General features: G+C 41.0%; 2 protein-coding genes and 1 long non-coding RNA gene across 7 annotated transcripts; all 3 read left to right on the top strand.

Moving 5' to 3' along the window:
• Positions 1–3,715: 3,715 nt before the first annotated feature.
• Positions 3,716–11,858, top strand: LOC110497439 (GTP-binding nuclear protein Ran). Of its 2 annotated transcripts, none has more exons than XM_021573545.2 (7): positions 3,716–3,907; positions 8,753–8,811; positions 8,991–9,075; positions 9,352–9,477; positions 9,660–9,847; positions 10,167–10,337; positions 10,543–11,858. In XM_021573545.2, the coding sequence occupies exons 2-7, from the start codon at positions 8,785–8,787 to the stop codon at positions 10,585–10,587; spliced, it is 642 nt and encodes a 213-aa protein (XP_021429220.1). In that variant the 5' UTR covers positions 3,716–3,907; positions 8,753–8,784; the 3' UTR covers positions 10,588–11,858. The 2 variants fall into 2 exon arrangements, with proteins under 2 accessions (XP_021429220.1, XP_021429219.1); XM_021573544.2 differs by having other exon boundaries at positions 3,717–3,895.
• A 1,749-nt stretch (positions 11,859–13,607) lies between these two features.
• On the top strand, positions 13,608–15,614 carry LOC118941460. Its single transcript, XR_005037668.1, has 3 exons — positions 13,608–13,765; positions 13,919–14,018; positions 15,443–15,614. It is a non-coding gene; the product is annotated as an uncharacterized LOC118941460 (long non-coding RNA).
• Positions 15,615–15,657: 43 nt separating this feature from the next.
• Positions 15,658–27,395, top strand: LOC110497437 (syntaxin-3). Of its 4 annotated transcripts, XM_021573543.2 has the most exons (11): positions 15,659–17,962; positions 18,661–18,735; positions 18,839–18,938; positions 19,138–19,212; positions 19,437–19,507; positions 19,679–19,787; positions 21,921–21,994; positions 24,478–24,612; positions 24,732–24,842; positions 25,427–25,518; positions 26,076–26,211. In XM_021573543.2, exons 1-10 carry the CDS (start codon positions 17,933–17,935, stop codon positions 25,502–25,504), a joined length of 858 nt encoding a protein of 285 aa, XP_021429218.2. In that variant the 5' UTR covers positions 15,659–17,932; the 3' UTR covers positions 25,505–25,518; positions 26,076–26,211. The 4 variants fall into 4 exon arrangements, with proteins under 4 accessions (XP_021429217.2, XP_021429218.2, XP_021429216.2 ...); XM_021573542.2 differs by having other exon boundaries at positions 15,658–17,962; positions 25,427–26,214; XM_021573541.2 differs by lacking the exon at positions 25,427–25,518 and having other exon boundaries at positions 15,661–17,962; positions 26,076–27,395.
• Positions 27,396–27,524: the final 129 nt, after the last annotated feature.

The raw sequence follows: 27,524 nt of genomic DNA, 5'->3' as shown, positions 1-27,524 counted from the left end.
TGTCATCAGCTAATCCACCTTACTGATAGTGTACTGAATTGGAGACATCTTAAGGCAATGTCATCTTTTACATTTGAGGGTAACAATGGGAGTCTGAAATCTCTTTTCCATGGGACGCAGTGCGTTCCGCAACGAATTTGCCAGCTTTTCTTTCTTTGGCGAGTCATTCCCAAGCGTCTTAGTGTTTTAGGATTTCACCCAGAGTTAGAGTTCGGTATATTCCTTACAAAGCTTGCAGACAGGAGACTGAAAGGAGAAAAAATCTCAGGCTCCCTCAACACTCTTGGAAAATCTGTACCTCTTCACCTCAGAGCTTGTGTAAAACTTGCTGTAGAATAACTAATTAGCAGATCTGCTTCGTCCCAGCCTGTGGAGACATAAGGCCAATTAATTTATGAACAGATTGTTTATCACACAACTAACTACAAAATCTCAGAAAAAAAGGGATAATACCTCAGTCGTGTTCAAAAATGGACGTTGTGGACAACTGCTGTTATTTTTCTTTGTTAGACTGAATTGCATTTGTCAAACAAACTGCTTATGTCCACCTGTTCCCATTGTTGTGGTTCAACCATATGTAATTCAAGCTGACAGCTTGTTCATCAACCGCAATCTAGGCATCTCATCATCAAAAAAAGTGTGAAGTTGAGAGGTCGAGACAACAACAAAAAAGATATCAAGTGTAAATGTATTTATGTGGATTGCTGGCTTGTCCCTCTGCCAAACACTTATGAGAGAGATTAGTTATGGCTGTTTTTTAGTGAGCTGGTTGATGTTATTGAGCTGAGTTGATCATTAGAGCTGATTCTCATTTGCAATGGTGACCTGGCCAAGAAAAGCATCAACATACAGTGCCTTGCGAAAGTATTCGGCCCCCTTGAACTTTGCGACCTTTTGCCACATTTCAGGCTTCAAACATAAAGATATAAAACTGTATTTTTTTGTGAAGAATCAACAACAAGTGGGACACAATCATGAAGTGGAACGACATTTATTGGATATTTCAAACTTTTTTATCAAATCAAAAACTGAAAAATTGGGCGTGCAAAATTATTCAGCCCCTTTACTTTCAGTGCAGCAAACTCTCTCCAGAAGTTCAGTGAGGATCTCTGAATGATCCAATGTTGACCTTAATAACTAATGATGATAAATACAATCCACGTGTGTGTAATCAAGTCTCCGTATAAATGCACCTGCACTGTGATAGTCTCAGAGGTCCGTTAAAAGCGCAGAGGGCATCATGAAGAACAAGGAACACACCAGGCAGGTCCGAGATACTGTTGTGAAGAAGTTTAAAGCCGGATTTGGATACAAAAAGATTTCCCAAGCTTTAAACATCCCAAGGAGCACTGTGCAAGCGATAATATTGAAATGGAAGGAGTATCAGACCACTGCAAATCTACCAAGACCTGGCCATCCCTCTAAACTTTCAGCTCATACAAGGAGAAGACTGATCAGAGATGCAGCCAAGAGGCCCATGATCACTCTGGATGAACTGCAGAGATCTACAGCTGAGGTGGGAGACTCTGTCCATAGGACAACAATCAGTCGTATATTGCACAAATCTGGCCTTTATGGAAGAGTGGCAAGAAGAAAGCCATTTCTTAAAGATATCCATAAAAAGTGTCGTTTAAAGTTTGCCACAAGCCACCTGGGAGACACACCAAACATGTGGAAGAAGGTGCTCTGGTCAGATGAAACCAAAATTGAACTTTTTGGCAACAATGCAAAATGTTATGTTTGGCGTAAAAGCAACACCCTGAACACACCATCCCCACTGTCAAACATGGTGGTGGCAGCATCATGGTTTGGGCCTGCTTTTCTTCAGCAGGGACAGGGAAGATGGTTAAAATTGATGGGAAGATGAATGGAGCCAAATACAGGACCATTCTGGAAGAAAACCTGATGGAGTCTGCAAAAGACCTGAGACTGGGACGGAGATTTGTCTTCCAACAAGACAATGATCCAAAACATAAAGCAAAATCTACAATGGAATGGTTCAAAAATAAACATATCCAGGTGTTAGAATGGCCAAGTCAAAGTCCAGACCTGAATCCAATCGAGAATCTGTGGAAAGAACTGAAAACTGCTGTTCACAAATGCTCTCCATCCAACCTCACTGAGCTTGAGCTGTTTTGCAAGGAGGAATGGGAAAAAATGTCAGTCTCTCGATGTGCAAAACTGATAGAGACATACCCCAAGCGACTTACAGCTGTAATCGCAGCAAAAGGTGGCGCTACAAAGTATTAACTTAAGGGGGCTGAATAATTTTGCACGTCCAATTTTTCAGTTTTTGATTTGTTAAAAAAGTTTGAAATATCCAATAAATGTCGTTCCACTTCATGATTGTGTCCCACTTGTTGTTGATTCTTCACAAAAAAATACAGTTTTATATCTTTATGTTTGAAGCCTGAAATGTGGCAAAAGGTCGCAAAGTTCAAGGGGGCCGAATACTTTCGCAAGGCACTGTACCTTAGTTCAGGTCTGTCCAGTGTGAGGACATGTTAGGGACGGGCAGCTTCCAGGTAAAACGCATGCATTTAGTTTTGAGTAATAGTTGGAGATCACAGAATGTGTGTTGAATTGAATCTGTGTGATTCTAATAGTATCACACATTGATAACTTATCAGGGACATACATCAGTGATGCAAGGGCCATGACTTATATATTGTATTGTACATGTTAACCACATGTTCAGTAAAAAAAAAAAATATTTAAATAAAAAATAAATTAACATTAATATTACTGGTCTGTTTTTACTAAGATGCAGCGTGTTTTTAATTGATGTAATGTATTGAAAGTATCCATTCCAAAAATGCACACTACTTTAAAAGTAACCTGGTTATACCCATGTTGGCATATAAAATAAATATTGGTTGGCTTTCTGTTTTTGCTTGCAGGAAATGTTTTGGCTTGGATCATTTTCATCGCCTCAACTAGAATACTATTACAAACCCGACAGGAATAGTCTTCAATAACTTAAAGGGGAATACTACAAAAAATAATGCAGGAACGCTATTTAAATTCAGAAGAATACTATAGAGATACTGCAGAATATGTATACCATTAATCTTCTTACCATTGAAAGTTATTATAGGTCAAAAATACATACTATAGAGACTCCTATAATCATTCTATAGTATTTTCATGGCAAAATAATATATCATAGCATACTATAAGCTATTATTCAAAACATACAGTTTCTTATAGGAATGCTATAGCACTTTTTCGTAATGTGTCGAAAGCTATCCACAGGGATGCTGGCCCATGTTGACTCCAATGCTTCCCACAGTTGTGTCAAATTGGATATATGTACTTTGGGTGGTGAGCCATTCTTGATACACAGGAAACTGTTGAACATGAACTGTTGGGCTCCTACTACCATACCCTGTTCAAAGGCACTTCAATATTTTGTCTTTCCCATTCATATTGTAACGACCCTGGGTTTATACGCGCGGAAATCGACTCTGCTATGTCCTATGAATAGCATACATACACAATCCATGTCTCAAGGCTTTAAAAATCCTTCTTTAACCTGTCTCCTACCCTTCATCTACATTATTTGAAGTGACATTAATAAGGGATCATAGCTTTCACCTGGATAGTCTGTCGTGGGAAAAGGTGTTCCTAATGTTTTGTACACTCACTCAGTGTCGTTTACATGTTGTCAACAATCTAGGCCAACCCCCGTCGGTTTTGTTGCTTAACAAACAACCCGTCTGTTGGAGAAGCAGTTTCTGCCTATACTCATATTGTACTCTTTGATAAAACCATCAACAACCTTCTCTGTTGACCGTCAGAGATCACGTGATAGACACAAAAGCGTCACATTCATTAGCCAAATTAATCGAAGGCCAATAGCGCCTAGCTAACTGTCCCATCCGAAATCGTGGGGGTAAGTGTGGACGTAAGATTTTTGAAAATATTCGAAATTTACTCATCCATGTCAGAACACAGACATCAATTCAAAGATCTGAATACAGAATTAGAATTGTTGTATTGACACTCGTGCCTCGTCCTAAACAACGTTTGCAATTATGTTATTTAGCTAGCTAACGTTGTATAGCTTGTTAGCATAGTCAGAGAAGACGTTGGTTCACGGTGGCTAACGTTAGCATATCGACTTGTTCCACTCGAGCTGAGATTTATCAGTGCATCATGGTCATGCAGGGTTGTAAATGCAACAGTTTTGTTTTGATACAATGTCGTAAAAACAAGTTGTTAGGTACTGGACCAAGTGTGACGCGAAGCCTCGTGAAAAAGTGCTGTAGTTCGCTAAATATAGGGGGTAGGCGGTTTGACTGGACTTATTGCATATGTAACTATATCACGCTATAACTGCAGCAAAACGGTGTATACAGTTGGACCACTTCCATAAGGCAACAGTAGGTAGGTTTCTATTGGCCCAGGTTTATTCGACAAAAATGTCGCAAATAAAATCATTGCAACTTGTAATGGAAACGATAGATATAATGGCTGTTTTTTAAAGCTCAACAACATTTGTATTCGTATGACCGGTGCGTTTTTCTTTAATAGAAATGTCCGTATTTGGAGGAGGGGCTGGTCCAGACTCAAGGTGTCATAAATATTGATTGGTTTCCTTAAATGAACTGTAACTCAGTAAAATCGTTGCGTTTATATTTTTGTTCAGTATATTTTCTACGCAAACGTTCGAATAGTTGCCATTTTAATGTAGATTTTTTGCATTGGATATATTTACCGTATCATATGGAGACAGAAACATAAACATTTTAACTTATCATAAGTAGACATAATTGCAAATGATTAAATCCTTCCAATAGAAATGTAAAAAAAAAAAAAAATTGAACTGTAATTCAATTATTTGACTCTCCCAAAAACGTTTTCAACATACATCTGTAAAATGATAGTCTAGAAATTAAAGCTTTGGTTGTCTTCCTCGGGCTTACATGTCTTCTCCCTGGACCTTCTCAATGTCCACCTCTTCAACATCAGACTCTGAGGCCTCATCTTCACTGTCACTTTCCAACCTTGATGATGGCTCGTTGTCAGGCTCAAAAAGCCTCAAAGTTGCCTGGCTGGCCACCAATTTTTCAACCCTTGTATTGGTCAGTGGGCAAGGCAGTATGGATTTTTTCTCTTACATCTGCACGCAGAGTCTGAACATCAGACAGGATGGCATTTTCTCCCTCAATTCGCACAATGGCTACTGCTATAGGTTTCAGGAGATTCAGACTGCTTACCACTCTTTCCAAAAATACATCATCCAGGAGGATCCTCTTGATGGTGCTGTCCATATCGGCAGACTGTGATATGGCCATTTCTTGGAGAGACTCCTTCCCCTCCAGGAGACAGGAGAGATGGTGACATCAACACAACCACAACGGGTGTTGCTGGGCAGCTTCAATGTGGTGCTCTTATTCTTCTCACTTTGCTTGGTGAGGTAGATTGCTGTTATAACTTGATGACCCTTCACATACCATTTAGGTATGTGTTGAAGCTGCCCAGCAACACCCGTTGTGGGGCGGCAGGCTAGCCTAGTGGTTAGAGTGTTGGACTAGTTGCAAGTTCAAACCCCCGAGCTGACAAGGTACAAATCTGTCGTCCTGCCCCTGACCAGGCAGTTAACCCACTGTTCCTCATTGAAAATAAGAATTTGTTCTTAACTGACTTGCCTAAATAAAGGTACAAAAATAATCCTTGGCTCTCTTGTAGAGTGTATCCATTGTTTTCAATGCCATGATGTCCTTGACGAGCAGATTCAAAGCACGAGGAGCAGATTCAATGCATGAGCAGCACAGCCAATGGGTGTGATGTGAGGGTAGGACTCCTCCACTTTAGACCAAGCAGCCTTCATGTTCGCAGCATTGTTTGTCACCAGTGCAAAAACCTTCTGTGGTCAAGGGTCATTGACTGCCTTCAGCTCATCTGCTCATTGTGCTCTTGTAGAGTACTGATTCAGGGGTGGAGATGATGTAGTTAATTATTCCTTGCCCACGAACATTCGACCACCCATCAGAGCTGATTGCAATACAGTCTGCTTTCTCTACGATTTGCTTGACCTTCACTTGAACTCTGTTGAACTCTGCATCCAGCAAATGAGTAGATAAAGCATGTCTGGTTAGAGGGGTGTATGCTGGGCGAAGAACATTCAGAAATCTCTTCCAATACACACTGCTTGTGAGCATCAGAGGTGAACCAGTTGCATATACAGCTCGAGCAAAACATGAATCAGCATTTCCCTGACTACGTTCCTCCGTTGAGTCAAAAACACTTCTGATTCCAGGAGGACCGTGAGCTGTTGCAAATCGATAAGGTGTCTGATTCACCATTTTCACCTCGAATAGAAGTAGATGGACTTTAGTCAGAGATTGCTTGTTGTGAGCGCTGAGGGAACTTTATGCACTTGGCCAGATGATTCTGCATCTTTGTTGCATTCTTGACATATGATTTGAAACAGTATTTGCAAAAGTACACCGCTTTTCATTCTACATCAGCTGCAGATAAATGTTGCTCTACATCAGATAGTGCCCGTGGCATTTTCCTGTAAAGATTAGAAAACCCAAATACAATTCCATGTACATATAAATACACTGCTCCAAAAAATAAAGGGAACACTAAAATAACACATCCTAGATCTGAATGAATGAAATATTCTTATTAGATACTTTTTTCTTTACATAGTTGAATGTGCTGACAACAAAATCACACAAATTATCAATGCAAATCAAATTTATCAACCCATGGAGGTCTGGATTTGGAGTCACACTCAAAATTAAAGTGGAAAACCACACTACAGGCTGATCCAACTTTGATGTAATGTCCTTAAAACAAGTCAAAATTAGGCTCAGTAGTGTGTGTGGCCTCCACGTGCCTGTATGACCTCCCTACAACGCCTGAGCATGCTCCTGATGAGGTGGCAGATGGTCTCCTGATGGATCTCCTCCCAGTCCTGGACTAAAGCATCCGCCAACTCCTGGACAGTCTGTGGTGGATGGAGCGAGACATGATGTCCCAGATGTGCTCAATTGGATTCAGGTCTGGGGAATGGGTGGGCCAGTCAGACCATCACCCCTGTTGAGACAAAACTGCGACTCGTCAGTGAAGAGCACTGCTGTCCAGTCCAGCGACAGTGGGTTTGTGTGCGTAGGCAACGTTGTTGCCGGTGATGTCTGGTGAGGACCTGCCTTACAACAGGCCTATACAAGCCCTCAGTCCAGCCTCTCTCAGCCTATTGCGGACAGTCTGAGCACTGATGGAGGGATTGTGCATTGTTGCCGTCCTGTACCTGTCCCGCAGGTATGATGTTCGGATGTACCTATCCTGTGCAGGTGTTGTTACACGTGATCTGCCACTGGGAGGACGATCATCTGTCTGCCCTGTCTCCCTGTAGCGCTATCTTAGGTGTCTCACAGTATGGAGATTGCAATTTATTGCCCTGGCCATATCTGCAGTCCTCATGCCTCCTTGCAGCATGCCTAAGGTATGTTCACGCAGATGAGTAGGGAGCTTTCTTTTGGTGTTTTTCAGAGTCCGTAGAAAGGCCTCTTTAGTGTCCTAAGTTTTCATGTCTTAACGACCGTTCCACAGGTTCATTAATTGTTTATGGTTCATTGAACAAGCACTTGAAACAGTGATTAAACCCTTTACAATGAAGATCTGTGACGTTATTTGGATTTTTTGGAATTATCTTTGAAAGACAGGGTCCTGAAAAGGGGCTCTTACTTTTTTGCTGAGTTTATATACTGTATTCTATACTATGCCACCATCTTAGTCCAATGCCGCTCTGACATATATGTAAATATATTCTTAATCATTCCTTACTTAGATTTACATGTATTTTGGATATATGTTGTGAAAATGTTAGATATTACTTCAAATCAAATTTCAAATCAAATTTATTTATATAGCCCTTCTTACATCAGCTGATATCTCAAAGTGCTGTACAGAAACCCAGCCTAAAACCCCAAACAGCAAGCAATGCAGGTGTAGAAGCACGGTGCAGTAATACTTGTTAGTTATTACTGCACCGTCGGAGCTAGAAGCACAAGCATTTCGCTACACCCGCAATAACATCTGCTAAACACGTATGCAACCAATACATTTGTAAAACTTTAGCTAGGTGTCTAACATTAGCTAGGTTAGGGGTTAAGTTTAGGGGTTAGGTTAAAGGTTTAGGGGAAGGGTTAGCTAGTATGCTAAGTAGTTGCAAAGTAGCTAAGAAGTAAGTGTTCGCGTGTTCGAATCTCATCACCATTTTAACAAACTTTGGTTGCTAGACGTTCGCATTATGTACCTACCTATCCACCCCGACCAACCACCCTCCTATCATATTTGCCTTAAGTAACATTCTGTCTTATGTAACCATGCCAAACGTAACATATCATACTAATTTGAGTGTCCTGGATGTATGTTTACAATGTTACGCCTAGTCTGAGACCAGGCTGGTTTTTCAGCCTCTTTCTCCACCATGTCTCAAACAAAACACATTGAAATGGCTTTCCTAGTGCCAAGACAGTCATGTCAACCAAGTGTCAATAACTGAATAACATGTGAATTACTCAAGTAGTTAACACTAATAGGACATGGTTGTCCGTCTGTTGCCACTTTTGGCAGGTATTGTTGTGACGCCACATCACACCAGCAGCACCCTTTGTGGCTTCTAATATTGATGATTGATGCTGTCTTTTGAGCAGCACTGTAAAGGGAAAAGGGTGGGACACAAAACACTACCAATTGTTGACCTGTTCTTCTTCTCCTCTTGTTATTCCAGTGTTTAATCACCAACTCATAGAACAGACCGCTATGGCAGAACCAGATGTACAATTTAAGGTGAGTCTTTGACTATAGTAGCCCATTATTGTAAATAAGAATTTGTTCTCAACTGACTAAAATAAAATACAGGTGTCATTTGGAATTGTTCCTTGGTCTAGCCCTAACCAGTAGTACATTGGTGTTTAGTTGCTAATCCTTTTAATCAATGCGTTGTTTAATTACTACCCGTGTTTCAGCTAGTGTTGTGTGGAGATGGAGGCACAGGAAAAACCACCTTCGTGAAGAGGCATTTAACGGGAGAGTTTGAAAAGAAATACGTTGGTGAGTTCCTTAGAATCCAGACAGTCCTCTCTCTCCCTCTTCTCTCTCTCTCAGCTTTACACACCTCTTATTTGCCGTCTTCTGCTTCTTCTCCTTCATAACCCCACCATACCTTCAATCAATAATCACACTTAATTCTCTCCGGAGGGAAATTGAGTTTGCAGGCAAGGGTAGCATGATGAACAAAATATGCTATCCATACAAGAGTTGAAACCCTTCTACATCCCTGAACCATGGCTGACCTGCCCTTCGCTCCCCCTCCTCTTCCCCCTGTAGCGACTCTGGGAGTAGAGGTGCACCCCTTGGTCTTCCACACCACTCGAGGGACCATCAAGTACAACGTCTGGGACACAGCCGGCCAGGAGAAGTTTGGGGGGCTCAGAGATGGCTACTACATACAGGGTACGTCACATTTGTGTGGGTCACATCTGTTTATAGGTCACATCCCGACGTCAGATCTCTACACAATCTTACCCTCTGGTGCAAAATGACTCAGATGATTACGGGCACCACACATTTAATGATTATCTGAAACACTCAATCACTCTCCCTCTTCTACTTTTCTGTACCCTACCTCTCTCCAGCCCAGTGTGCGATCATCATGTTCGACGTGACCTCTCGCGTCACCTACAAGAACGTGCCCAACTGGCACCGTGACCTGGTGCGCGTCTGCGAGAACATACCCATAGTCCTGTGCGGCAACAAGGTGGACATCAAGGACAGGAAGGTCAAAGCCAAGAGCATCGTGTTCCACCGCAAGAAGAACCTTCAGGTAACCGTGGCAACCCAACGCACACACTTTTAGAAAGTGTTTTGTACCTGCCAACTACCACACCTGTCTGTACAAGTCTATATTCCTCAGCTGGAGTGTTGTGTGTCTGCAGTGTTTCTCCATTCCTGGTTCATTTTTTTTTTAGATGTGTGTGTGTGTGTGTGTGTGTGTGTGTGGTATGTATATATATATATATATATATATATATACCACACACACACACACACACACACATACACATCTAAAAAAAAAATGAGAGATATGAGAGAGAGAGATATGACTATACCTAATCAAGACTCTCTCTCCACCTCCTCATCAGTACTACGACATTTCAGCCAAGAGTAACTACAACTTTGAGAAGCCCTTCCTGTGGCTGGCCAGGAAGCTGGTAGGAGACCCCAACTTGGAGTTTGTGGAGATGCCTGCCCTCGCCCCCCCGGAGGTCGTCATGGACGCCTCCCTGGCCGCGCAGTACGAGAACGACCTTAAAGTGAGTACACACACGCATGCTGAAAGCGTACACACACACACACACATGCAGGGGACCCGCAGGCAGAACACACACAAATGCAGAAGTTGCACATGCCGTACACACACAGGCTAGGTCATTTATTTACATCAGGAACTTGCATTCTAGTATTTAGTTTTACAGGTGACAAAAATAATGAATACACAATTTTTACTCACACCTCCAGGTTGCCGCAGAAACAGCGCTCCCAGATGAAGACGATGACCTTTAACCTGTGACCTCTCTCTGGCCTCTTCAGTGTTCTGGGGGTGTGGCCTATTGCTGACCTTGACCTTTAATTGTAAAAGCCCCCCCCAATGTTTTGTTTTTTTGTGTTTCAAACTGAAAATGCGTCTCTGGTAGCGTGAAGATTTTAGTAGAGACAAACAAGAGTAGAATTTCACACTGCTCACAGTAGGCGCTACACACACACACACATACAAACAAAATACTTTGTTCACTCGCTGTACGATACTGACTTAGGGTGATATGAAATCACACTAAAACAAAAAGTATTTGAATATAAACTATTTGCTGTATCAATTCATGTGAACAAAATGGGCGTGTGACTGGAATTTAGCAAAAAGCACATTTCACTTCCTTGTGGGACTGATTGTTTGACAGCATTTTATTCTTCAGAGGTGCCTGTGGTGTGGTTGATCAGGATTGAAAATGTACTGGTTCCACAACAAAGTTGTATAGTAAATACCTTAATACATATTTGTGTACAATAATCCATTTGTACTATTTGTAATATACAGTGCCTTCAAAGTATTCATACCTTTTGACTTATTCCACATTTTGTGTTGCAGCCGGAATTTTTAAAATGGATTTAAATAAAAAAATAACAAATTCTTACCCATCTACAAACAATACTCTGTAATGACATTACAAACCCCTGAGTCAATACACGTTAGAATCACCTTTTGCAGCGATTACATAAATACAATATTTTTTGAATTCTTCAAGCTCTGTCAAGTTTGCTGTTGATCATTGCTAGACAGCCATGTTCAAGTCTTCACATAGATTTTGTAGTGGATTTAAGTCAAAAATAAAGCTAGGCCACTCATGAACATTCAATGCCGTCTTGGTAAGAAACCCGTGTGTATGTTTGGGCTTGTGTTTTAGGTTATTGTCCGGCTGAAGGGTGAATTTGTCTCCCAATGTCTGGTGGAAAGCAGACTGAACCAGGTTTTCCTCTGGGATTTTGCCTGTGCTTAGGTCTATTCCGTTTATTTTTATTGCTGATGACAATGCTTGAAAATATGAAGAGTGGTACTAAGTGATGTTGTGTTGGATTTGACCCAAACGTAACGCTTTCTATTTAGGACATGAAGTTAATTTCTTTGCCACATTTTTTCAATTTTTACTTCAGGGCCTTTTGCATGTTTTGGAATATTTTAGTCTGTACAGGCTTCCTTCTTTCCACTCTGTCATTTTAGGTTAGTATTGTGGAGTAACTACAATGTTATTGAAACATCCATTAAACTGTTTTTAAGTCACCATTGGCCTCATGGTGTAATCCCTGAACGGTTTCCTTACTCTCCGGGAACTGAGTTAGGAAGTGTGTATTAATTACATTTTGGCTGGTGTGTTAACTTCACCACCACAGGAGGTTGGTGGCACCTTAAATGGGGAGGACGTGCTCGTGGTAATGGTCGGAGCGGAATAGGGGGAATGGTATCGAATGCATCAGGCACATGGTTGCCATGCGTTTGATCCCATTCCATTGGCTCCATTCCAGACATTATTATGAGCCGTCCTCCCCTCAGCAGCCTCCAGTGAACTTCACCATGCTCAAAGAGATATATTTAATGTATTTTTTTTGGTAAACATTTTTTGAGACCAATCTACCAATAGGTGCTATTTGTGAGTCATTGGAAAACCTCCCTGATCTGTGTGGTTGAATCTGTGTTTGAAATTCACTGCTCTACTGAGGGATCTTACAGATAATTGCATGTGTGGGGTACAGAGATGAGGTAGTCATTCAAAAATCCCTATTATTGAACACAGTGAGTCTATGTAACTTGTTAAGCACATTTTTACACCTTAACAAATTTAGGCTTGTCATAAAGGGGTTGAACACTTACTCAAGACAAGACATTTCAGCTTTTCGTATATATTTTTTTTGTCAACCTTTCTAAAATATAATTACACTTTGACATTATGGGGTATTGTGTGTAGACCGGTGACGCAAAACCTCAATCAATTTTAAATGCAGGCTTTAACACGACAAACTGTGGAAAAAGTCTAGGGATGTGAATACTTTCTGAAGGCACTAGGTACTTTTCTCATGTTTTGTTCTATCGTGAAAAGTTGTCTTGACAAGTTGCTCTCTTTTGAAACAACCAGCAGACAGGATGAACATTTTGTGGCCTAATATATTGCTACCCTTGCACTTTTCTTGAATAATTCATAATTCTGTCTAAAATAAGTTGAAATTGAAAATACATTTGTCTCCACACCTGGTTATTTCTTATTTCCACATTGCAGAACCATTTTTTTTGGGGGGGGTCTACAATTTACAACGGCTGTGTAGCACATTTTAGAAAAGAAAAACAAATGGCATTGACAGAATTATTATCACCCATTACTAGTACTTGGTTGCACAGCCTTTGGTCAGCATAACTGCCGGCAAAGGCTTCTTGTAGCCCTCCCTGAAGCTCACCTTGCTGTACCTTTCTACTGGCAATTTTGCTCACTCTTCAGCTGCAAACTGCTCCTAAATCTTCAATGTTTGATGGTTGCCTTTGACCAACTGCTGTTTTCAGATCTCACCGTAGGTTTTTGATGGGACACAAATCTGGACTCATTGGTGGCCATTCCAATCCAGTGTTTCTTCTTGAACCATTCCTGGGTGCTTTTTTATGTTCTTGGGTTCGTTGTCTTGCTGGATACCCACGACCATCGACGGAGACCTAGTTTTTGGACACCGGGTTGAACACTCCACTCCAAAACCCCTTGATAATCTGCTGATTTCATGATGCCTTGCACATGTTCAAGGCCCCCAGTACCAGAGGCAGCAAACCAACCCCACAGCATTATCGAAACTCTCCCATGTTTGATTGAAGGGAGGAATGCTGTAGGAATGCTGCATTTGGTGATATGTTACTGTAGTTATACTTGAGATATCATTTTTCAATGGGACAAGTAAAACAAATAACTGGAGATTTTTTGTTGTTGAAAAGTGAAAGGGTGACAACTGTAGCCAGGGATTGCACATACTGTCTAGACAAACTTTTTATATGTAAGAGGTTGAGACAGCAGAAAAGAGGAAATTTATTTGAGATTAGGATGGAGATTAAGAGGTATGGAATAGGTATATAAGGAAGCAGAGCTGAGTGAAAGAGAGCATCTGAAGCAAGGAGAAGCAAGAATAGAGGAAAAAGACGACATTTACATACACCAAGGTAAAACCCAAATATTTGATTCTGTAATGAGAAAATGCACCTCTCCCTCATTTGTCTCTGAGTGTGCCGGAGTCTGGTTGCGTGCCCTCACAGATCGGAACTCCCAGTTTCATTTAAAAAACACATATAATAGCATTGCTCTTTTCATAACAGCTGAAGAGAAGTGAAGATCCCATGATGAAGGTCCTACCCATTCTGGCCGTGATGCTACTCGGGACGTCTGCCATGGTGCTCAATGATCTAAACTCCACCGGTACAGTAGCCTTCCCTCATCATCTCAACACCACAGTGACTGATGTAGATTCTCTCAGTAGAAGATGTATTTTCAAGGCCGGTTACTCTGACCCGAGAATAAGCCTAATCCTGGACTGAAAAGCACGCTCAAATTAGAATAGCCATGTGAAGTTCTGTGTCTGCCCACATAAGAAAATATATACTATAGTATTCACTGTAGCGTTTTTGCTGACTTTACTGTAGTATTTACTGTAGTATACAGTTTTATTTACTGTAGTATTTACAGTTAATTGTAGTATATATACTGTAGTAAAATCTGTCGATGTGCCTTTGAGCAAAGCACTTCACCCTAAATCCTCCTGTAAGGCGCTCTGGACAAGGGCGTCTGCTAAATGACTAAAATGTACATGTATATACTATGGCAATTGACGTAGTGTTTTTGTGGATTGTAGTATACTGTAGTATTTACTGGAGTTTTTGTTTTATCATCTTTGACATAGAAGTCGAGGCTTTCTCCTCCAGGAAACCTACTGGAGAAATAAGAGCTAAGAGCTCATTTTCTATAACCTGTAGGGAACACAATATTTGTTATATACTTAACAACCCAAATTGCATGTAGGTTCTGGCATGTAAGTTTCTCACTTATGGGTGGAAAAAAATGCGAAATGGGTGAGGGAAATGGGCAGGTTATATGAAAATAAGATAGTGTAGTATTTACTGTAGTTAAAAAAAAGTGTAGTGTTTTTGCAGACTGGAGTGCTTTGCGGAAACTACTGTACTATTTACAAAATCTGTCGTTCTGCCCCTGAACAGGCAGTTAACCCACTGTTCCTAGGCCGTCATTGAAAATAAGAATTTGTTCTTAACTGACTTGCCTAGTAAAATAAAGGTAAAATTAAAAATATATTTTTTTTTACTACAATTTTTTTTTTTTGTGTGGATAATACTGTAGTATTTACTATAGTATTCTACAGTATACTACAACATTCTATAGTAAGTACTACTCATGTTTTCTCAGTTACTTAACCTTTATTTAGGCAAGCGAGTCCCATTGATACCAATGTCTCACTACATATTGTAGTGTACCTCTGTAACTCTACATGATATGCAGAATTACCAAAATTACCACCATAACTAACTCTCAAAGCAGCATGCTGTACAATTATTGTTGATGGAGATTCTTTATTGAGTCTGCTTTTTAGTCCAGGACTAGGCTTAATCTGTATCCAGGAACCCAAACCCATAGTGCTCACCATTCAATTTGACCATCTAGATAAAAACCAGGTGGACAACAGTGTCCATGCCCCCCAACTCCTTCTGTCCTTATACTTATACTATCTCTGTCTCTTTCATTCTCTCTCTCTCTCTCTCTCTCTCCTGTCTCTGTTTCTCTCTCTCTCTCCTGTCTCTGTTTCTCTCTCTCTCTCTCTCTCTCTCTCACAGCCTCACCGCTACCTCTGGACTGATGGGTCATGCATGGACTACTTTTCCTGGCTTCAGAAGCCCAAGCAACCATCCGGTGATGGACAGTGCATGGAAATAATCTGGCAGAGGAAGCAAGAGAAGGCAGGGATAATGTGAGGGAGAGAGAGGGGGTGATGGATGAAAGGGAGGGGGCAAGGGGAAGAGGGGACATTAAATGTTTTGAAAAGACATTTGACATTTTAGTCATTTAGAAGACGCTTTTATCCAGAGCGACTTACAGGAGCAATTAAGTTTAAGTGCCTTGATCAAGGGCACATCAACAGATTTTTCACTTAGTCAGCTCTGGGTTTTAAACCAACTCTCTTAACCTCTAAGCTACCATCTGCACCAGATCCAGTATGCTGATGTATTCAGAATTGTGTTAACTATTGTGGAAAAGGGAGTGGGAGGTTTTTGATTTGAAGCATGACAAATCTCACATGTTTTGTATTATATAACTCAGCGACCATGTGGCTAGAGTGACTGTCCTGAACTTGGAAGGTTGGGGGTTCGATCCCAGGTCGAGTCATACCAAAAGGGGCCAGATTCCTCTCTGCTTGGCACTCAGCATTAAAGAGAAGGATTCGGGGTAAGGCCCTGCGATAGACTAGTGTCCAGGTGGTGTACTTATATTAAACAACACATCAAAAGCCTCATGGTACAGAAACAGTAGATAGGCTCATGCCGTTCTGGCTTGGACAAGGCTGCTTAGCTAATTATATAGCTCAAAAAGGGACTAATAATGAATAAAAATAATGTTTTTGTTTCATCTACATCTCAGTCCAAGGGGGCTGGAATGATAAGTCATGCAGCCAAACCAATTACTTTCTGTGTGCCTTGAAACCTGAGGAAAGACAGGAACCGAATGGAGGAGAAGAAGAGGGGATGGTGGAAAAAGGGAGTGGGAGGTTTATCCTTTAAAGTAGATGACAGATGAGCAGTATAGCAGTATATACTACCTGTCAGATACGCTTTGCATTACAGCTTTCTCCGACATCACGACCCCAGGACCCTGTAAAATGTTAGAGAAAACCCACTGCTCAAAGACAAAGCCTTTGTCAGCTAAAAGTTCTCACCGTCACAGTCAGTTTCAGTCCGCCCAAAGATTTAATGAAACAACTGATTGTCTTAGAAACTTCTAAACACATTGCATTTGAGCAGTGGTGGAAAAAGGACCCAATTTTCATACTTGAGTAAAAGTAAAGATACTGTAAAAGTGAAAGTCACCCAGTAAACTTGAGTAAAAGTCTAAAAGTATTTGGTTTTAAATGTACTTAAGATTCAAAAGTATAAATCATTTATAATGTCTTATATTAATTAAGCAACATGATTTTCAGACAACATGATTTTATTTTTTTATTTTTTCTTTAAGCATAGCCATGGGCACAGTTCAACATTTCAACATGTGTGTTTAGTGAGTCTGCCAGATCAGAGGCAGTAGGGATGACCAGGGATGTTCTCTTGATAAGTGTGTGAATTAGACACTTTTCCTGTCCTACTAAGCATTCAAAATGTAAGGAGTATTTCTGGGTGTCGGGGAAAATTAAAGCAGTAAAAAGTACATTATTTTTTTTAGGAATGTAGTGGAGTAAAAGTATGTTGTCAAAAATAGAAATAGTAAAGTAATGTACAGATTCCCCAGAAAACGACATAAGTCGGACTTTACACCACTGCATTTGAGAATCCTATCTAGGCCTATTGTCAGAAAACAGTGTAACCCAATCTATTTTCAGGGGGAATTGTGTTGATAAAATGCTGCTTCACTTGTTTGTACTATGAAACACTGTGCATTGCTTGACTAGCAAATAAAAAAAGAATACAAAAATCTCTTCATTAATCAATAATCGTTGCATGACTTTCTTTTGTTGACCTAACCTTCATTTAGCAATATTTAGCAAGCAGATGTGTTCAAGAAATAACAATACAAATACAGCCTCAATTTTATTTATAGATGGACAATCCACTGGGTTGACTTTACAGATTTAGAATTTAACCTACTACCTTTCCATTCGGTGACATGTTTGAGTAGTGTGCCCAAAACAGAAAGCATGCGTGATATTTACTTTGCATACGTTTTTACGCATGCTATTGATCAGAGAGAGAGAGAGAGAGAGATTAATCTCCCTCTACACAACTGTTACTCTAATCCTCCTTGAGAGGATAGGCTTAGTAAAACTACAGGCTGGAAACACTGCTGCAGCCATATTGAACAGACATTTTGTAAAAAAAAAAATAAAAAAAAACGATTTATTTTATTTTATTTGATTACCATATTCTAATGACTATTTAGTCTACTGAGTATTTTTACAACTAACTTTGAAACTTATTTTCGGACAAATCACTGGATTAATCAGTAGGCTAATAAATTGTAATGGTCTCATTTGGTAAACGTTTAATTTAGTGGTTGTAGATTAGAATATCTATTTTTGATAGTTTAGAGATTGTGACAGTGGCAACACAGTTTTGAAGATGAAGGACCGACTGGAACAGTTGAAGGCGGTAAGCTTAGTCTTTTTATACACTTGTTCATGTTTTCGTGGCCTTGCTTGCTATTAGCTTAACATATAACCGTTGCTAATCATATAGAATGATATAATAGGGATGGGGGACGTATCTGATTTACTCGTTTGTTTTTGGGGAAGTATCTGAATTAATCGTTTTCTTTTTGCGCACTAGATGCGGTTGGTTGCGGTTGAGCGGTTTGACCACAACGTTCGATCAACTGTTGATCCCATTTTCAGGCCTAGAAAAGCAGAAATAGTCTAGTTGAATATTGCGCTAATAAACATTAGAGTATTAAGTTACTCTTGGAAGTAGGTAGGCCTAATTGGGGTGTGATGATATTTAGGCTGTGCACTTGTTTATTGGTGGTGAGTTACAAATGGAGGTGGGTGGGTAGAGAGAGGGGAACAGAAGGGTCGATTAAGGAAATATGAAATTATTGTTTTCTCCTCATTTCCTCCACCTCTTCCAAGGTCTCAAGGTTATCGATGTAGGCTATTCATTGTAGTTTATGTGCACCGCAAGCCTTATTGGGTCTGGTTTAAAAAAAAAAAAACGTTATAGTGTATTCAAATCACATTGTTTCACTGATGTAGGAACCGCTAAAAAGACTGTGAGTGTGATTATCTCACCACAAACGCACCACCACAACAACTCTGCTGGCTGTGTGTGTGTGTGTGTGTGTGTGTCAACAGAAAAGTGATGTGGCTGGGGACGATGTGGAGGTTCCAGTGGAGAACCAAGCCTTTATGGATGACTTCTTCGCCCAGGTATTTCCGGCCATACTCCTGATGTGTGTGCGTGTGTAGGTGTTCGCCATACTGTGTGCGTGTGTGTTCACCGGTGTGTCATCATTGCCCGTCTCGGTCTCAGATTGAGGAGATTCGCAGCTATATCGATAAGATAGATGAGAGTGTGGCGCAAGCAAAGAAGCTGTACTCGACCATCCTCTCCGCTCCTACATCAGAGCAGAGTAAACATCATCCTTCAATCCCTCTCTCTCTCTCTCTCTCTCTCTCTCTCTCTCTCTCCTTCACTCTCCCGCTCTTCGTCTCTTTGTTATCTCACCCCCTTTCATTCCCATTCCATATTTTTCCGTCCTTTGTGGCTTGTTGATACTTCTACGTTTCAACCTCTCTCTCTCTTTCTTTCTCTTTCTCTGTCTTCACCAGAGACGCAAGATGACTTGGAGGCGGTCACCAACGACATCAAGAAAGCAGCCGGCACCGCTCGCAACAAACTAAAGAGTAAGTCCTTCCTGCCCCTTTAAATATTAAACGCACCATTATCTTACCCCACAGTCTTTCTGACGACCAACCGTATTCTGACGACCAACATAAATGTATAAAGGTAGTTTTCCCTGTCAAGATCATGTGTGTTTCTTCATTGCCCATGGACGGCAAAACCATGGTTGTTATTGTTGTCGATGGCCGTAGTCATGGTAACGGGTGCCTGTTCCCATCCCTGGCAGGTATCGAGAAGCAACTTGAGACAAACACAGAGGAATGGTCGTCAGCAGACATGAGGATCCGGAAGTCCCAGGTAACCCTTTAAAAAACAAACTAACCTCAACCAGATCCTTTAACCCTATCGGTTTGCACGTCAATCATGTCCCCCATCATTTTTCCTGTTGGAGACCGGGGTTGGAGACTCGGGTTTCATTCCCACTGGTTACCATAACAACCTCTTTACCCATCTCCACCTTTTCCCCAGCATGCCATCCTGGCCAAGAAGTTTGTGGAGGTGATGACCAAGTACAACGAGGCTCAGACGGACTTTAGAGACAAGAGCAAAGGCCGCATCGCCCGGCAGCTGGAGATCAGTGAGTCTGATGCCAGTCGTAGAGACAAGATACCGGGTATAACTAGGGCCAGGGTTTTTGTTCCTGGACAAGTCAATTGTCAGGAAAAAAATCCAGGCCCAAGTTGCATTAAGTTGAAGACGGGAGTGCATGTTTCGACCTATCTCAGACAGACTCAAGCCAATACAGTGCTCTTTACCAGTTAAAATACTTGGAAAATCCTTTCAAATACTTTGAGTGTTTGCTTGAATCTGCCTGGAGTTGGGCAGGGTTGCAGTTTTGTTCATTTTCTTTTCTGGTTTATTAAGCCAGGCAAGCGGAAAAGGACACAGATAAAGTATTTGAAGTACAGTGCCTTGCGAAAGTATTCGGCCCCCTTGAACTTTGCGACCTTTTGCCACATTTCAGGCTTCAAACATAAAGATATAAAACTGTATTTTTTTTGTGAAGAATCAACAACAAGTGGGACACAATCATGAAGTGGAACGACATTTATTGGATATTTCAAACTTTTTTAACAAATCAAAAACTGAAAAATTGGGCGTGCAAAATTATTCAGCCCCTTTACTTTCAGTGCAGCAAACTCTCTCCAGAAGTTCAGTGAGGATCTCTGAATGATCCAATGTTGACCTAAATGACTAATGATGATAAATACAATCCACCTGTGTGCAATCAAGTCTCCGTATAAATGCACCTGCACTGTGATAGTCTCAGAGGTCCGTTAAAAGCGCAGAGAGCATCATGAAGAACAAGGAACACACCAGGCAGGTCCGAGATACTGTTGTGAAGAAGTTTAAAGCCGGATTTGGATACAAAAAGATTTCCCATGCTTTAAACATCCCAAGGAGCACTGTGCAAGCGATAATATTGAAATGGAAGGAGTATCAGACCACTGCAAATCTACCAAGACCTGGCCGTCCCTCTAAACTTTCAGCTCATACAAGGAGAAGACTGATCAGAGATGCAGCCAAGAGGCCCATGATCACTCTGGATGAACTGCAGAGATCTACAGCTGAGGTGGGAGACTCTGTCCATAGGACAACAATCAGTCAGTTGTATATTGCACAAATCTGGCCTTTATGGAAGAGTGGCAAGAAGAAAGCCCTTTCTTAAAGATATCCATAAAAAGTGTTGTTTAAAGTTTGCCACAAGCCACCTGGGAGACACATCAAACATGTGGAAGAAGGTGCTCTGGTCAGATGAAACCAAAATTGAACTTTTTGACAACAATGCAAAACGTTATGTTTGGCGTAAAAGCAACACAGCTGAACACACCATCCCCACTGTCAAACATGGTGGTGGCAGCATTATGGTTTGGGCCTGCTTTTCTTCAGCAGGGACAGGGAAGGGAAGATGGTTAAAATTGATGGGAAGATGGATGGAGCCAAATACAGGACCATTCTGGAAGAAAACCTGATGGAGTCTGCAAAAGACCTGAGACTGGGACGGAGATTTGTCTTCCAATGATCAATGATCCAAAACATAAAGCAAAATCTACAATGGAATGGTTCAAAAATAAACATATCCAGGTGTTAGAATGGCCAAGTCAAAGTCCAGACCTGAATCCAATCGAGAATCTGTGGAAAGAACTGAAAACTGCTGTTCACAAATGCTCTCCATCCAACCTCACTGAGCTCGAGCTGTTTTGCAAGGAGGAATGGGGAAAAATGTCAGTCTCTCGATGTGCAAAACTGATAGAGACATACCCCAAGCGACTTACAGCTGTAATCGCAGCAAAAGGTGGCGCTACAAAGTATTAACTTAAGGGGGCTGAATAATTTTGCACGCCCAATTTTTCAGTTTTTGATTTGTTAAAAAAGTTTGAAATATCCAATAAATGTCGTTCCACTTCATGATTGTGTCCCACTTGTTGTTGATTCTTCACAAAAAAATACAGTTTTATATCTTTATGTTTGAAGCCTGAAATGTGGCAAAAGGTCGCAAAGTTCAAGGGGGCCGAATACTTTCGCAAGGCACTGTATTTGTTTAAGTATTTGAAACCCAGATCTACTTTTGATGGTATGTATTAGTTTATTCTATGCCAGCATTAAGGGCCTATTATATGTTGTTAACTTGTCATTAAGCCTTTTAAACATGTTATTAACCCTTTCATACATGTTATTAACCCTTTTCTGTGATATCTTCATTCCACAGCGGGAAAAACAACAACCGACGAGGAGCTGGAGGAGATGCTGGAAGGAGGGAACGCAGCCGTCTTCACCGCAGGGGTAATTCTGTGTGTGTGTGTGTGTGTGTGTGTGTGTGTGTGTAACCAATGTGAAATGGCTAGCTAGTTAGCATTGGTACGCGCTAATAGCGTTTCAATCTGTGACGTCACTTGCTCTGAGACCTTGAAGTAGTGGTTCCCCTTGCTCTGCAAGGGCCGCGGCTTTTGTGGAGCGATGGGTAACGATGCTTCGTAGGTGACTGTTGTTGATGTGTGCAGAGGGTCCCTGGTTTGCGCCCGGGTATGGGCGAGGGGATGGTCTAAAGTTATACTGTTACATGTACAAGCGAGAATGCTTGTGATTGTGTGTGTACAAGCAAGAAAGCTTGTGAGTGTGTGTGTACAAGCGAGAATGATTGTGTGTGTGTGTGTGTGTGTGTGTGTGTGTGTGTGTGTGTGTGTGTACAAGTGAGAATGCTTGTGAGTGTGGGTGTGTACAAGCAAAAATGATTGTGAGTCCATGTATGTTCGTGCATGCATGCGAGTGTGGGTGTTAAACCGTTGTGTATATCCTCTCCAATGTGTGGGTGTTAAACCGTTGTGTATATCCTCTCCAATGTGTGTGTGTTAAACCGTTGTGTATATCCTCTCCAATGTGTGTGTGTTAAACCGTTGTGTATATCCTCTCCAATGTGTGGGTGTTAAACCGTTGTGTATATCCTCTCCAATGTGTGTGTGTTAAACCGTTGTGTATATCCTCTCCTATGTGTGTGTGTTAAACCGTTGTGTGTATACTCTCCTATGTGTGTGTTAAACCGTTGTGTGTATACTCTCCTATGTGTGTGTGTTAAACCGTTGTGTATATCTTCTCCTATGTGTGTGTGTTAAACCGTTGTGTGTATACTCTCCTATGTGTGTTTTAAACCGTTGTGTATATCCTCTCCTATGTGTGTGTGTTAAACCGTTGTGTGTCTACTCTCCTATGTGTGTGTGTTAAACCGTTGTGTATATCCTCTCCTATGTGTGTGTTAAACCGTTGTGTGTATACTCTCCTATGTGTGTGTGTTAAACCGTTGTGTATATCCTCTCCTATGTGTGTGTTAAACCGTTGTGTGTATACTCTCCTATGTGTGTGTGTTAAACCGTTGTGTATATCCTCTCCTATGTGTGTGTTAAACCGTTGTGTGTATACTCTCCTATGTGTGTGTTAAACCGTTGTGTATATCTTCTCCTATGTGTGTGTGTTAAACCGTTGTGTATATCTTCTCCTATGTGTGTGTGTTAAACCGTTGTGTATATCTTCTCCTATGTGTGTGTGTTAAACCGTTGTGTATATCTTCTCCTATGTGTGTGTGTGTGTTAAACCGTTGTGTATATCTTCTCCTATGTGTGTGTTAAACCGTTGTGTATATCTTCTCCTATGTGTGTGTGTTAAACCGTTGTGTATATCTTCTCCTATGTGTGTGTTAAACCATTGTGTGTATACTCTCCTATGTGTGTGTATTAAACCGTTGTGTATATCTTCTCATATGTGTGTGTTAAACCATTGTGTGTATACTCTCCTATGTGTGTGTATTAAACCGTTGTGTATATCCTCTCCTATGTGTGTGTTAAACCATTGTGTGTATACTCTCCTATGTGTGTGTTAAACCGTTGTGTATATCTTCTCCTATGTGTGTGTTAAACCGTTGTGTGTATATTCTCCTATGTGTGTGTTAAACCGTTCTGTATATCTTCTCCTATGTGTGTGTTAAACCGTTGTGTATATCTTCTCCTATGTGTGTGTGTTAAACCGTTGTGTGTATACTCTCCTATGTGTGTGTTAAACCGTTGTGTATATCTTCTCCTATGTGTGTGTTTTAAACCGTTGTGTATATCCTCTCCTATGTGTGTGTGTTAAACCGTTGTGTATATCTTCTCCTATGTGTGTGTTAAACCGTTGTGTATATCTTCTCCTATGTGTGTGTGTTAAACCGTTGTGTATATCTTCTCCTATGTGTGTGTTAAACCATTGTGTGTATACTCTCCTATGTGTGTGTATTAAACCGTTGTGTATATCTTCTCATATGTGTGTGTTAAACCATTGTGTGTATACTCTCCTATGTGTGTGTATTAAACCGTTGTGTATATCCTCTCCTATGTGTGTGTTAAACCATTGTGTGTATACTCTCCTATGTGTGTGTTAAACCGTTGTGTATATCTTCTCCTATGTGTGTGTTAAACCGTTGTGTGTATATTCTCCTATGTGTGTGTTAAACCGTTCTGTATATCTTCTCCTATGTGTGTGTTAAACCGTTGTGTATATCTTCTCCTATGTGTGTGTGTTAAACCGTTGTGTGTATACTCTCCTATGTGTGTGTTAAACCGTTGTGTATATCTTCTCCTATGTGTGTGTTTTAAACCGTTGTGTATATCCTCTCCTATGTGTGTGTGTTAAACCGTTGTGTGTATACTCTCCTATGTGTGTGTTAAACCGTTGTGTATATCTTCTCCTATGTGTGTGTGTTAAACCGTTGTGTATATCTTCTTGTATGTGTTTTGTAGATCATGGAGTCGGGTATATCAAAGCAGGCGTTGAATGAGATTGAGGCGCGGCACAAAGACATTGTGAGGCTGGAGAGCAGCATCAAAGAGCTTCATGACATGTTCGTGGACATTGCTATGCTGGTGGAGAACCAGGTAACCCTTCACACCTTTTAGTGTGCATCCCACACTATTCCGTACATAGTACACTGCTTTTGACTGCTGTTTGTGTGTGCGCCTCTCCCAACACTCCGCTCCGCCCACCCCCTTCAAAGGGCGGTATGATTGACAAGATTGAGAGCAACATGGACCAATCGGTGGGCTTCGTAGAGCGGGCGGTTGCCGACACCAAGAAAGCAGCCAAATTTCAGCAGGAGGCCCGTAGGGTGAGTGGGGCTGAAACCATAGAATTAGAATGAGGGTCGGTCGATGATGCGATAATAGGTGATTCTATTTCTACAGCTGAAACGTCCTGTTTATAGGTCCACTTCAGTCCGGACCCTAGACCTATTACCTATCACCTTGGTTCATACAGGTGAAGGGATACATTGGCTTTGTCCCAAATGGCACCCTATTACCTTCATAGTGCATTGCCTTTGAAAGTACTGCACTATACAGGAAAGTACTGCACTATGTAGGGAAAAGGGTGCCATTTGGGACGCACGCTAAATCTACTGTCTTGCTACAGGGGGTTCAGCATTCTCACTGATGCAAAGAATCTCTTAAAACTTCAGAACCTGCAATGCCACATTTAGTCTCGAAATACTTATCTTGGCTTATGTTTTCTCTCTATGCTCAGGTCAATTTTCCCGTTCGTTTTTCTGAGGTTTCTCTCGTTCTGTTTCTTCTCTCCCTTCCCTTCATTGTTTCTTTATATTTCTTCCTCCTCCACTTCCTCCTCTGTGTCCTCTTCCTCTCTCGCATCCTCTGTCTTTCTTTGACTGTTTCGTTCTGTCTTCCGACCCTTTAGAAGCAGATGATGATCATGTGTTGCTGTGTCATTCTCTGTGTCATCGGAGGGTCCTTCCTCTACAGCTTTATCAAATAGGAAATACCGTCCGGGTAAAACTGGTTGTAAAACTGAGATGTGTTCAAAACTCAAAACGTACACTTTTAAATCATGTAATGATGCAGAAGGATGTCAGCCTGGTCACAAATGTGTTTGTACTCTTGCAAACTCCATTCCTGTCCCTGTCAAGCCAAACGTGTGGCATGACGATGAGTGACAAGGCGTTGGCATGATAGCACAAACAGGCTGGCACTCAGGCTAAAAGGATGCAGATGTGCGTAAAGGATTTCCAGGTGTGATCAGGGCCTGTATTTATAAAGCCTTTCAAAGTATGAGTGCAGATCTGGGATCAGTTTAACCTTTTAGATCACAATGAATAAGATTACATGGACAGGCGGGGCAGGATCCTAGATCAGCACTCCTTACTCTGAGATGCTTTATGAATACGGGACCAGATTAGATAACGTTAGATCCAGGTTATTCTTAGTCTTTGTCCCACATGGCACCCTATTCCCTTTGTAGTACATAGGGAATAGGGTGCCATTTGGGATGTAGACTTAGGCTGTATCATTGGCCTCAATGTGATAATCACCTGTGACTCTGGCCTCAGGTGAAGTTGAAGAGGAGTGTCCCAGATTACCCCCAGTCTAACCTGGGTGGATGGATCAACAGTGGACACTGTCTGTCAAGAGATACATTCAGCGCTACTCAGAGGAGATACACCTCAGTCCGGCTAAAGGCCTTCCACCCTACATTGTCTTTCGTCTTCTCTCTCTCTCTTTCCTTCCATCTTTTTCTCTCTCTCACACACACACACACACACACACACACACTCTCTCTCCCTCTTTTCCCTCTCTCTCTCGTTCTTCTTTTAAGGCATGCTTCCCCCCACAGCTCCTTTTCCCACTTCAAGGATTTGTGTCAATTAACTTTGGTAGTGTGCTTCCTTAATAACCTTGGCGAAGACAGGTGAACGTTAACACTGTGTAGTCATGTCAAGTAGCCTAAAGATATTGGTAAACAAAATAATATGAAGATAAAACGATGATTAAAAAAACGATACAATTTCTCACTGCCCTACTGACAGCTAGTAATCAAAATGACCCCAAAATGGCACGCTTTTATGTTGTTATTGTATTATTGTGTGTTGAAGTTATTGCATAATATTTCACCCACGCATTTCATTTTTATCCTACATGTGTATCGATGCATGTACCACCAGGGGGCATGCCTGTGTCAAACTGTCACATGCACTCTCTCTAGGAATGATGTGTATAAACCCTGGATGACTGTCAGGGGGCGCTGTATTGAAGCCACCGTGCAGCCATCTTGGTAATCCTCCTCAAGCATTAAAAATATTTTGGAAGCAATAGAAATGGATTTGTTAATTAATGTCTACATTCGTTTTTGACACATTTTCTTTTTTTATTAAATACACTTTAATGCATACTTTTAAATAATATTATGTGAGCTAAAAAAAATATATATATATGGGGAGAGTACTTATGTTACTGTCACCACTACATAAAAACAACAACTTAAATACATGTAATTTTGTCCTTGAAATACCGTAGAATTCCATTCATTCCTATGGAGGACTGCGCCTTCAAGGGAATGCCAATATGGCCGACCGGTGGCTTCAAAGCATTTCATTGGCCAATACATAGCATCAACAGTCCAGGGTTTATTTATGTAAGTCATTGCTCTATCCTATCTAATAATAGATAAGATAGTATTTTTGTTGTGATGTGAGCAAGCAAGCAGTATCAAGTGAATAGCCAATATATGTGTTTGTGTCTTCAGTCGCATACGTTTGTTGTGATTTTGTAGGCATTTATATGGAAAATGTTATCTGATCAAAATGTAAGGTCAGATTTCAGTTTTTGTAGCCTTTCCCCTCTGTTGACAAAGAATAAAATAAAATAAAAAGATTCGCCCTTTGCCAAGTGTTTTTATTTGTAAGTTTTCATTATTCAATTATTTTAAACTGATTTGAAAAATAGAAAATAAAACGAAACGGATTGCCTTTGACATCTCTCGCCGTCTGTATATTGTTTAA

The sequence above is a fragment of the Oncorhynchus mykiss genome, chromosome 19 (assembly GCF_013265735.2).
Source record: "Oncorhynchus mykiss isolate Arlee chromosome 19, USDA_OmykA_1.1, whole genome shotgun sequence".
NCBI lineage: Eukaryota > Metazoa > Chordata > Actinopteri > Salmoniformes > Salmonidae > Oncorhynchus > Oncorhynchus mykiss.
This window is presented reverse-complemented; position numbering and strand designations above follow the sequence as displayed.

Coding starts and splice junctions, on each gene's coding strand:
- LOC110497439 (XM_021573545.2), top strand. CDS start 8,785: ATGGCAGAACCAGATGTACAATTTAAG. Junction 9,076..9,351: donor GTTTGAAAAGAAATACGTTG/GTGAGTTCCTTA, acceptor TTCCCCCTGTAG/CGACTCTGGGAGTAGAGGTG. Junction 9,478..9,659: donor AGATGGCTACTACATACAGG/GTACGTCACATT, acceptor ACCTCTCTCCAG/CCCAGTGTGCGATCATCATG.
- LOC110497437 (XM_021573541.2), top strand. CDS start 17,933: ATGAAGGACCGACTGGAACAGTTGAAGGCG. Junction 18,736..18,838: donor TGGATGACTTCTTCGCCCAG/GTATTTCCGGCC, acceptor TCTCGGTCTCAG/ATTGAGGAGATTCGCAGCTA. Junction 19,788..21,920: donor CGCCCGGCAGCTGGAGATCA/GTGAGTCTGATG, acceptor TTCATTCCACAG/CGGGAAAAACAACAACCGAC.